The sequence below is a fragment of the Musca vetustissima genome, unplaced genomic scaffold (assembly GCF_032173495.1).
Source record: "Musca vetustissima isolate MV318-11 ecotype Yass unplaced genomic scaffold, APGP_CSIRO_Mvet_v1 utg2253, whole genome shotgun sequence".
NCBI classification, from domain to species: domain Eukaryota; kingdom Metazoa; phylum Arthropoda; class Insecta; order Diptera; family Muscidae; genus Musca; species Musca vetustissima.
In genome coordinates this window covers 175,689-188,559 of record NW_026888442.1, presented here as the reverse complement: position 1 = coordinate 188,559, position 12,871 = coordinate 175,689, and the positions used below count along the sequence as shown (strand labels likewise).

The 12,871-nt window shown below is 33.8% G+C and overlaps 1 protein-coding gene across 1 annotated transcript; it reads right to left on the bottom strand.

Annotated features, from left to right (window-relative positions):
• Positions 1 to 181: 181 nt before the first annotated feature.
• Positions 182 to 11,492, bottom strand: LOC133336282 (uncharacterized). The gene is made up of 6 exons (XM_061544564.1): positions 11,434 to 11,492; positions 3,498 to 3,944; positions 3,365 to 3,426; positions 2,697 to 2,898; positions 1,268 to 2,043; positions 182 to 1,180 (listed from the first exon to the last, which is right to left on the bottom strand). The coding sequence occupies exons 1-6, from the start codon at positions 11,489 to 11,491 to the stop codon at positions 182 to 184; spliced, it is 2,544 nt and encodes an 847-aa protein (XP_061400548.1). The 5' UTR covers position 11,492.
• Between the last annotated feature and the right edge of the window lie 1,379 nt (positions 11,493 to 12,871).

The following is a 12,871-nucleotide window of genomic DNA, read 5'->3' as shown; positions in this document are numbered from 1 at the left end:
CTTTGAAGGATGGATATCATCATTTAACAAATCTATTGCATTCCTTTCCACATTTGGTATGCCCTTCCATTACACCATAAACCAAATCGTCCTCAATCGTTTCTCCTTGTGTTACCACTTTGTACTGGGCTGTGCAATTGTTATTTATCTCTAATTGTCTTCTCCGGTCGCCAATCGCCAGCTAAACCTTTTTCAAAAAACTACTAGGCGGCGATGAGACAGTCATTATGGGTTCATAATTATTACAATCATTGTCACAGAAGGAACTAAACGAAGCCACAGCATCTACACTGAACATACTGGCGAGATGGCCACTGGCCTCCAATTGATTGATGAGCATATTAACCTTGCCCTTACCATTCGAAGCAATAGGTGTGGGACTGCTTACCGTAGAGGAGGATGATTTGAGAATTGGTGATGCGGGATTACTGCTTAAATTGGAATCACTGTTGTCATAGCCATCTGCATTATCCGATGAATTGAGTAGATTTTCCTTTTCACTTTGTTTACATTTGGCTGATGGTGCACTGGAATTTGTTGAGTTTGAGGAACTGTTACTCCGTGTAGAGGATGTGGTCTTGTTCAGACGATTTAAAAACCAATTTTTAGTACCAGATGTCTTTTCCGATGTGGATTTTTGTGGACTATTTTGTGGCGTTGAGGATTTCTTTTGTTTTTTTAGTTCCGCGGCCACAGGTGAAGAATTTCCAGCCGATGGTGAGGTACTCATTATCAATGATTCACCATCATTCATTTGTGAGGATCCCGAGGAATAGGTCTTCTTTAGAGGTTTCTTAACTGGACCATTCGACAACTGACTAGATAATTTACTGTGAACATCTTTAACCTTGGCTTGGAAAGTTAATTTTTCTTCCATTTTCAAATTGATTTTTGGTGGTGTAATGAAATTACCCATGGGTGTTGTGGGAGAGGATTTTTGAACTGGTTGGGCGTTACTTTCTGGTGCTTCATTGTCATAGGGATTTATAAGTTGCATTTCATCATTGTTTTGTTGTCCATTTAAGGGTTGTGGTGGACATTTGGGTACATCATATTCGAAACGTTCTGCCAAAGCCGAGGGACTATTTTGTTTTTGCGGTAAGTCGGGAACACCATTCGTTTGCTTTTGATGGACATTGTAGACGGGAGAGGGTTCTTCGTAAATACAATCGCTGGCCGTTTGACTTGTATTCATGATATTTGATGACTGAGAGTGTTGTTGTTGTTGAGATTTCATTTCACCTGCGCTCTTTTGGAAGGTACTTAAAAATGTCATTTTCTTCATAACCGGTGGTGTCGGTAATTTGCGGCAAGATTGGGTTCGGGCCACTGTTACACTATTATTACCAATCACCGTGCCAATATCACTACGTATTGCCGCCTCTATGGCATGGATCCATTCTTTGGCATCGATTTCATTGATAGCTTGAAACACGAAACGTTTATTTGGATCGGGAGTGGATACTTGAAAACACACATCACGACGTTTACCCTCTCCAAAATGTTCAATTTCAATACCAGGCATTTTCAAATACAATGTTATACTGGGCATATTCGAAGTAGGGCCATCGGCATAACACAGCAACCAATCATTGAGGATGCCACAGTAGCACTTCTTACTCTGATCGAAAAATAAACGTTTTTCGATTCTCTGCAATTGACCGTATTTTGTGGATTTGTGTATGGCCAAGTGGCCGGCTGGTAAATCCATATATGGACACTCGAGATGTGGCAATGAAAAATGTGATTCGGGTGTTATGGCTTTTTGGGTTTCTTCCAGATGATCTTCCTCGCCGTCGGAGCCCTGTGTTGTCACCTGACAGATATCATAAATTTGGGGATCATCTTCAAATTCATCATCCAACTGACCATCGACACTATCGTTTTCAGCTTCTTCGTCGGTCGTAGTGGTCATTGTGTCGTGTAGACGATGCAAGAAACTTTTGTTTTGTTTTACAATCATGGTCGAACAGCGAAAAGTTTTATCACTGTCCGCGGAGCTATTCAAATCATGGGAGGATTCTCGTGAAGAAGGCGATGATTCTGTAAATGAAGAAGGGGAAGAAAAAAAGAAAATGATATGAACGTGTTGTAGTTGTTGTTTTTATGATAAATATTATCGGTGGTTGTTTACTATATTTGTTTGACGTCAATTAGAGTGGTCTTGAATCCACAAAAGAATGGGATAAGTAGTCGATTATGCCTAGCAAAGATTAATTGAGTCCAAATGTCAATTGTTGACAAAATTGTCTCGATGTCGAACATGTGGTAGAGTTGAAGGTTAAAGTTGTTTTTTTTTTTTTGACTGAGAAACAGTTGTGGAATGTCTGCGGTCTATAGAAGACCTGAAAAGAGATTTCTATTGAATATATAGAAGTTGTTTTCTATATATGATCTTCTTAAAGAGATCTTCTACAAGATCTATTAATAGTGGAAAAGCATTTTTTTGGATTTCCTGTTTGATTTCGAAGATTTTGAGTCACTCGATTCATGTCCAACCAGTCTTGTGTTCATCGCTGATCTGTGGAATATATTCCGTATATGGAGGACCTAGACATGTTCTCATGTCAATAGAGTATCTCAACCATATTTAATAAAACTACTAGGCGGTGATGAGACACTTTAATGGGTTCGTAATTTTTACAATCATTCACAGAAGGAACTTATCGAGGCCATAGCATCCCCACTAAACATACTGGCGAAATGGCCTCTGGCCTCCAATTGATTGATAAGCATATTTACCTTGCCCTTACAATTCGAAGCAATGGGTGTTGGACTGCTTACAATGGAAGGGAATGATTCGAGAGTTGGTGATGCGGGATTACTATTTAAATTAGAATCACTGTTACCATAGGCATCAGAATTGTCAGATGAATTGAGTAAACGTAAATATGAGACCTAAGGAAGGTCCTTCGTTTATATGGGACATGTAGATTATTATTTTCTCTGTTTGAATATATTGTAGGCATTGTGCCTGAAGAAAATCTCTAAATTGTCTTCTATATATGGAGAACATATAAAAGTTATCGGTCCATAAAATAAGTGTTGAAAAGTCGAGTTTCAGTAAGTAGGTGATGATTTTCACATAACATTTTCCGACTGTAAAAAAATAGTATGTTCTTGCGCCCATAGAAGGTTGGACCTGAAGAAGATTTTCTTCCGATTTAAATCTGTACAACGGTTTTCTGTATGTATGTAGACTACTATTGGAAGGTCTTCGGTCAATTTACCAATTTAGTGTGAGGTGTCATGGGTCTTCAGATATCCTGTAACAGTTCTTATGTTGAAGAAATTGTCTTCAGAAGATCTGTTTTGCCTCTTTGTCGGTCAATTCCGAAAAAACTCTGCAAGATTACATTATTACTTTAATTACAACTATGAATTTGCTGCAATCAGGTTTGTCTTTTTTCTGTCCAACTCGTAGGACTTGATAATCAAGAAATTATAAAAAACAGCATTAAATTAATACAAACGAAACAAAGAACAGCTTCACTTACTTGTGGTTTTATTATTGGCAGCCGACATGTCCAGATATGAGACATCATCCTGTTGCTGATAGAGATGTGTTGGTGCAGCAACAGCAGCAGATTGTTGTAGATCAGGTTGTGATGTTGCACCACCGCCATTCGACAACGATGACGACGACATTGGGTTTGATTGGTGTTGTTGCTGCTGCTGCAATTTGATGTTATCTTTACCAGATTGCCAGTGATTTTGTAGACCATTAGTCACCGGTGTCGGCACAGGTTTTGGTATGGTATATGTAATAAGATGGTGTTGTTGTTGTTGCTGATTTTGGCATTTATTATTGGTCAAACGATTTAATAATTGCTCACAACGTTGTAGTAGCTGTTCCGTTGAGTCCGATTCGGTTACAAAAAACATATTCGATGTATTTTCATATTCCGATGTAGCCAAGGAGGCCCTAAAATAATCACGAACATCTGAAAGGAGGGAAGGGAAGGAACATTCATAGATTAGTTAATATGTTTTATAAGAAAATGTATAAGTATCGGAAAAAGGTGAATGTCAAATAATTAAATTACTACAAAACTTAATGCCATGTTCTGACGGGCATCCGAACAACGTAGTTCGCTCTCAGAATTACGTACATGAATTAACCCGTTCATACAACACTATTCATAATTCATATCATCAGAGTTTTTTATTTCAAACTTTTTGTTTCTTGTTTTACGCCAAAAATGTAACATATTTTAGTGAATTACATTGGGATCTAAATAGAAAAAATAATTCTCTTTCTCCTGACTATAGTATGAACCCATATCTATTTACTTTTCATTCATGTTTTCTGAAAATGTTGTTGTTTTTAATACATTTTTATATTTTCTCAATTCAAATGTCACATACTGTCACAAATAAAAATTTGGAGAATTTTTTGTTTGAGTTGCCCCACATTTGTTTCTTGTTTTGTACGCTAATTAGAACCAAGGGAAAAGAAATGCATATTGCATTATGTAGAAAACAAAATTTACATCCTGCTGCATATATAAAAACTATACAATTTTTTACTTTTCATTCATGATTTTCAATTTTACTGAAAAAGTTTGAAAATTTCATAAATATTTTCAAACTGTCAAAATTAATTTATTTTCGATAAATACTCTCAATTGTTAGGGATGGGACAAATTTATTGGTTATTCAGAGAGTGATACGAATTGAACAACGTACAAAAGTCGGTGTTCGCTCAGACAATTTTGTATGGGGAACTAAGTAATTCCTTCATAATTAAGGGTCGAACAACGAATGAGAGAGCGAACAACGCTCGTCTGTACATGGCATAAACAACCTGAGCCGAGCTTTAAAAAACATTGAAAATAGAACCTAAAATGGTACACATTTTTTGAACAATTTGTATACCCTTTGCAATAAGAACTGTGAAGTGTGACCTGCCAGTTTTTGAAACAACTGCAAAGTGCTGAAAATCTAACCTAAGTCAACCTTAAAATATCGATATTTGTTACAGATATTTATTTTAGAATTTAAAAGAAAACATTTAGTTAACTCAAAACTTAAATTAATTAAAACCATAAAAAAGGGTTCTGTCGTTTCTTCATCGGTTAGTCTTTTTCCGCACAACAATTAAAATTCGTTTTACAAATAAAATGTCGTAAATAACAATCCAAAAAAAAAATGTGTCAGCTTTTTTTTTTTTGTTTGTACTACCATGAGAATATAATTTTAATGTTGGCTCTTCACATCGAATGGAAACTTTTAAAATAAAAAAATGAGCTCATCTTTTATCCATAGGGAATATATGTGGCCGCGAAACGTTCATTCGTATTATTATGGACAGGGTCTTTCATCATCATGTCACTACTATTCGCATTCGCTGCCATCTTCCACCATTACACTTAATTAAAATTAAAAGCCATCATTTATCTACCCATCTGAAATGAAATTTACATAAATGTATAGCGGGAAAGTTTTGCACAGCATTTAACAAGACTGACTAACTGCGGAATGACAGACAGACTCTGCTTGTCTTTATAGAAAGAAATATGTGGCAATATCTTTTGCCACCGTTTTTTTTTTTTTATTGTGTGTCTTCTTCCTGTGAATAATAACCACAGTGGCAGAAGATTTGCCACATTTACTTGGCCTATCCCCCACCATCAACTAACGTCATACTGCGTGACTATTGCAATAGTTTATGTGGTGTTTATAGATGACAGCAATGATGATTAGGTTTGAAAAATTACCTTTTTTTTGGAGTTCCCCATAAAAATGATATCGAAGAGGAGGCATTTTTTCAAACGACATAGTTAGATTTTAGAGTTGTGAAAACCGGAAACTGTAAGCTTTTTATCGTTAAGTAAGTTGTATCATTGATCTTATTGTAAAGATCTCTATAAAAACTATGGATTGCCAATTTAAAAGAAGACCCAAAAAAAAGATCTTCATATTATGGAAGACAGCAGAAAATTTCTCTCTTATATTTCGACGGTCGCGTAGTACAGTGAATGATGTAAATAAAATAATAAAATGTATCTTGGAGTTATTCTATATTGAAGAATTATTGACTGGATTCTGTATATATACATCTTCCGAAGATGTTCTTAAGAAATCTTTGGTATATGTAACACCCGTAGATGATTTGTCAATAGAAAAAAACATTTTAGGCGATAGGGGCGCCCTACCCAAAGGAAAATGGCAACACTTCATACGCAAGGGGCACCGACCTCCAAAAATTCAAGGAAAAGTTATTTCTAGAAAAGTTATTTCTAGTATGGCATAGGAGAAAAACAAGTAAAAAAATGTCAGCCGGTGTTGTCGAAAAATATATACCCTCAGCGTATGACATATTGCATGGAGGATACAAAAATTTACAGGTTTTCAAAATGTTAATCCTTTGTGATGGAGTTACCAATAGTGTTCCTCCGATGGGTCCCATCTTCGATCTCGATCTGGGTTTGGTAAAAATATTACAATGTGAATTTAACTGATCAAATCGTATACTTTATTAGCTGAATACGCAATTTCCAAATTTTCAAAATTTTAACACTTTGGGTCGATGGGTCCCAACTTCGAACATGATCTAGGTTCTGTAAAAATATTACCATGTGCAATGTTTGGAACACATTTTGGAGTTACACATTTAAAAAAATATACAATTTTGGGGGAGTTACCAAATGAAATATGTCGATGGCGCCCAACATCAGTTCACAAGGGGTGGACTGACTGATTTCATTCTCGGACTTGATTTAGAGTTTGTAAAAATATTACGATGTGCACAGTTTGGATCAATTCGGACAATACATTCGCATTATATTGGATTAAAAGATTTCCAAATTTTGCCATATTGTGTTTCCAAATATTTACATAAATCGGTTAATTTTGATCATTTTATGGGAAAAGTACCAGAAGGAGTAGCTCGATATACAACATTTTTGAAGTTGACTTATGTTTAGTAAAAATAATCCGATGTGCGAAGTTTGGATGAAATTGGTTATTTAATTTAAGAGTTATCGTGCGCAACTGTCAGACAGGCGGACGGGCATTTGTAAATTGATTCCAAATCACATCAGCTGTCGAACATGTTTTGGATTTTCGATATTCTATATACCCTATTTTTATGAACTCTTAACAAAATTGTTTTTTTTTTTTTTACAATTTGTATCCTCAATGGCCTTATATAAGATAGGTACATCACTTATTGTTATTATTTGTGTTGGTTCTAAAGAAATTTCTAAATAAGTATGCCCCGCAGAAGATATGAGTATTTAACATGCCACCTTTTTTATGTTAGTATATTTACCACTCGTTTATTGGACCCTATATTTACTTTCTTGTCCGATACTTTCTTTGAAGTAGCTGCAAAAAATGATAAAAACCAACATAAATTACTTAGAGGCCCCATCAGCATTGATGGCAAAGTTCAAAATGAAGTGGCGATTTCATTTCTAAAACAAAAACAACAACACTGAACACCAAGAAAGTCTGTGTGTTGGTAACATTAGTAACAATTAAACAAAAAAAGTGCCGCTTTTAACATAGACAACGACGACGCTTAGCAATCATTATTTGCTAGGAATAACTTCTTCATAGCAATGTCCGCAAGAAGACCGTCTTTGACTTTTCTAAAGTAAAGATTCATTTGAAAAAAAAAACACACACAAACGTTTGTCTTCAAAAGACAACACAAAGAGTGGCAACAAATTAAATGCGACTTAAAACCGCTATAAAATTCACTAAACCATAACATGACGATGACGGTAACGATGATGATGACGATGGTGGTGTTTGGGTTGGTTGGTGGTCGTTGTCTTCTTCCTCATTCCTTTTGACGATTTCTTTTGCTATTTCTTTGTTTCCCACTAAGTCGTCACTAGCTTAGTTACCCGGCTAGCTAGCAGGCCCAAAGTTAATGATGTGATATATGTAGTCGAATAATAAAAAATAAATCTTAACATGTAATTATCAAAAGTAATCATCATCATCGTCGTAGTCGTCATTGTTATCATAAAGCCACACCACAACCGCATATTGCCCAGCCGCACCACATAATTTTGGAGGGCTTGTTCTTTTATTTATTTTTTTTTTGGTGGACAATCGTCTGTCTATTCACTCGTTATAATTAGACTTCAAAATATTTTTAAGACGAGATCCTCTTATATGAGAAAGAAGAATACCGACAAGAATGGATTCCCCGGAACATATTCGTAATTGAGACGTGCGAATGAAAAAAAAATGTGTTGTCAAAAAAAAACATAAATAATTAAGGAAAAAGTTTGCAGGAAACCACCGCATGAAAAATAATTTGACACTATATTTGAATAGTGTATGAAACTAATCCTTAACTAATATTTATATACACTACTGTTTACTTAAATAGCACAACATGTCGCAATAAACGTTTTTGTCAAATATGATGGAAATATGAAATATAAGTATGCTCTTACATGAAGAGCACACGAGCCTCAAGTTTTTCGGTAAATATGTACCTAGAACCGGTCTATATATACAACCGGTATGTGGGCCTATATTAGTATATTCAAAGCGGTTATATTGAACATTTCAGCCCGATTAATAACCTCACATGTCAAAATACAGTCACATAGGTTGGCCGGCGCTTAAAGGTTATGCCAAGGTAAATATGTTGAAAATTATACTCGTAGAGATTTTTTACATTCTGAAGCTAAAATATCTGTTTATTTTTGATAAGGAGGAGGATAAGGCATTTGTAAATCGATTCCAAATTTCCTGAACCCAATATTTCGATGAAGCACATTTTTACCGTATCAAAGCCATATTAGCCATAAAGCCAAAGGTATAACCATTAAATTGTCTGGACCAAATCCGCTCCAGACAAATTTGAACAGCTTTAAACATTCGTTCGATGGTGGCGAACCATGGACGTACCATTTGTTGTAGTATCGATCGGGGTATCCAATTTGATCAGAGCTTTGTACTTTGTAACGTCGCGAGCCCAAATCTATTCCAAAGGTGGAGACTATGAGTACATTCCTTCGAGTACCATTTCCCGAAGACTGAACATTTGGATCAGTTCCATTTTATACAAACTTTGTAATCTGTTTTCCAAGTCTGGTTCTAGCGAAATGGTGGAGCCCTGGACCTCTAAAAATTTTACAAATTTTGAAAATTTTTAAATCTCCTACGAAGCCAAGCGCTGATGTCCGTGAAAATAAATGTAAATTTATTTGACAATTTTTATTTTTGCGTTTTCCAAAACTATATTTTTGAACAAGTTAAATTGATGTGCTAAGGTAAGGTTTTGGAAAACGGCGAGGATTGCAGAAGCTCTAACCTATTTTGAATTTTCACAGTGGCCTGACTTAAATTCCATATAAAAGAGAAATAGGTTAGGTCCCACTGTAGGAAATCGGCGAGGATTACAACTTTTTGGAAAGGTCATTGAAAATTCTACTACGCCAACATTTTACTGTTACTAGGCCAATATTTTCTGAATTTCCATAGTGTCCTGGCATTAATTCCACATAAAGAAAAAATAACTCTAACCTTTTTGAATTTCCAGCGACCTGACATAAATTCCATATAATGGGAAACAAGGTAAGGTCCCACTTTTCGGTATGCATTTTTAGAAAGGGCATCGGAAACGCCACTAGGCCAATATTTTTTCTGAAACTCTAAAATATTTGGAATTTTCACAGTGGCCTCACTGAGGAAATAGGTAAGGTCCCACTGTAGAATAATAGCCTTGACAGACGACAGCCTTAATTTGCATTAACAGCCTTAATTCAAATTAAATTGAACATTATCCTCATTTTTATGTGTTGTTAATGCACAAAATCAAACTGAATTTATACTGAATTAGGCAATTTCAATATGGCAATGCTGTTTAAAAATAATTGTTTCTTGTCAAATTTATTTATATTTATGAAAATAAAAATAAGAAATGAAGGCAAATTTCAACCATTTTTTTAAATGGGAGCTATTTTGCTAAGATCATAGTTGCTATTCCTCCTTTATGTCATGTATCTATTTCCTAAAGATGTAATCCCGAAAAATATCGAATCAAATGTAAAAAAATTTCATCCTACACACAGACAAACAATTGTTTTGAAGCAAAAAACTGTTTCGTAAATGCAGAAACTCTCGTCTGTCAGGGGTAAATATTAATTCAAATTAATAACTTTTTAATGCAAATTAAGTCTGTCGTCTGTCTATGGTATAACGGCGAGGATAAAAACTTTTTGGTATGCAGTTTCGGAAAGGGTATCGAGCATGCTTCTAGACCAATACTTTCCAGAAGTTCTAGCCTATTTTTGTCCGGTTTCATCCAAACGTACTTGTACTTAAAACAAATCCAAGTCAAGTCCAAAGATGCAGCCAATGAGTCCACAACATATGCTACCTCTCTCAAAAAGATCGTATATTTCAAACACTTTAAAATTTCCTATGAAACGAATGGCGTATCCCTTTTATTTCAAAAACTTTGTCATAGGCTAGTCGGTGTTATGGAAAGATATATATCATATATATCTGCAACATTTGTTGCTTTAGATCTAAATCGATATTGTACAATGTCTTCCATATGTAGAGGGCTTGTAAAAGTTATTTTATCTTTAGAAGACCTTTAATCGCCCCTTTTTTATAAAATACCTTAAGAAGGTGTTTTTTATATAACAACATTAAGAAGTTCATTTTCTATTGAAGACAAATATTTTATTAAAGGTATGATTTCGATAAAAGACCTATATAAAAAGAGATCTACCTACAGAAGATCTTCGTCCTACTTAAGATCTGCAGAAAGTGTTTTATTCATTGAAAGTCCTTTAGATGATCTTTTTTTTAAATACCCAGAGAAGATCTTTAGATTTTCTTATATCTAAGGAAGGACTGTATGATGTCTTCCATTAATAAAAGACCAACAGAAGTTATTCTATTTATGGAAGACCTAAAGAAGATCTTCTATTTCAGACCTGTAGTAGGTTTTTATCTATGATCTGTTCGGTATAACTGCTAAATATACAGAACTAATTATTCAAATAGTTACATATAATCTAATTTCCTTTTCGGAAGATTGAAGCGTAAAATTTAGAACCAAATTTAAGTGATGGCCTTCTGAAGACAATTAGTAGTAGTAATTTTTGGGGAGGGGTTAATAACCATGGCAAATTTGTAATTGATTTAAGTGTTTAAGTTTCCAACTACACAAAGCCTGTCTGTAATGTTTGTTTGTTTGTACGGGCCGTCTTTTTTATTGTGTGAATTATTTAGAGAATAAAAGTAATAAAAACGTGCTAATGGAATTTATGCAAATATGTAGTTTACTTTTTTATTGCTCTACAACAACACAAAACTAACTGTCTGGATACTTAACACATTGTCTTTTGAGCCCTCAAGACTACATATGTGTAAATGTGTGTGTGTATAAGTGGATATAATACACAATTAAATGTGGAGGAACAATTTCAAATATTTAACACTTACCACAAAGAAATTGGGTGATTTCGCCCTCTTTGGTTGATTGTATAATATCCAAATCCATTTTTATGTATTTTTTGTAGGAGTATTTTAATAACTGGAGCTACTTCGTAGAAATTGTTTTCAATATTTCTCTTGTGTACAATCAAATGTATGCATGTATATATTAAAATATTTTTTGTATTTTTTTTTCAATGCATGACACTTATTGACACAATTAGCACTGTCTTGTTAACCAGCGAAAGATGATGTTGATGAAAATGATTTTTTAGTGTTGTTTTTGTATTAGTTGTTGTTGCTGAAAGTGTATATCTTCAAAACCGTTGAGTGTGGGATCACCTTTTTCCAATATGAATATTATTTTCACACATTTATATTTAAATTTGCCAGGTAAATATTTTTTATTTGCAATTTTTGTTTTGCTTAGCTTTTGATTTTATTTTCAATTATTAATATTTTTTTATTTCATTTAATTTTTTATCACAATTTTGTTTTTTTAATTTTATTTCTCTTATACCGAATTTTACTACATTTTGTTATACTCCTCTTCTTTGTTATAGATTAGATGTTGTCTCATTGATATCCACGATGTTTATGAGGCTACTGTTCCGTTTGTCTTCTTTGCATTGTGGCCTCCTACAGCGTTTATTTGTGGCATGTCATCATCATCATCAACATCACATCGAGGCAATCTGGAATCTGTAACAAGAAAGAGATAGATGATGATTGGTATTGAGAAAATATTTGTTTGTTTTCTATTGATGTGAAAAGTTTGAGTTAAAGGGTTTTTGATTCTAAAAATATATTATTTTTGGAAAAAAAATGTTTTTTTTTTTGTTTCTATCGGATTTGGTGTTAATTGTGGAATATTAGAAAAATAAATATTAAATGTAATGCATTAATATTACAATGAACTGGAGTAGATTATTCTAAAAATAAGTAAATATTTTAAAATTTAATGTGGGAACCTTAAGGCCAGATTTGTTTGTAAAAGAAATTAGTAGTTTTTAGGAAATTGATTTATTTATGGAATATTTTCAAGGTAATTTCCCAAAGAAAAACAATTTGTGATGTTTATTCTTTAGAAAAATACGTAGTAGGTATAACGATTTTCAATTTAGAAAATATGTTTAGGAGGTCTTCAATATGTGGATTTTTTAAAAATAATTTTTCATGTTTCAGACATGAGCGTGGATTTTTTAAAAAAAGTTTTCATGGTTCAGATATAGGCGTGAATTTTTTAGGCATGGATTTTTTATTTTTCATGTTTCAGACATAAGCGTGGATTTTTTAAAAATTATTTTTTATAATTCACCCATTTGCGTGGATATTTTATGACCCACTCAAATGCTTGGTTTGTATAAATAATCTTTCCATAGTGGATTTTTTTAAATATTTGTTCATGACTCATACTAGGCATGGATTATTTAATATTTTAAATAAA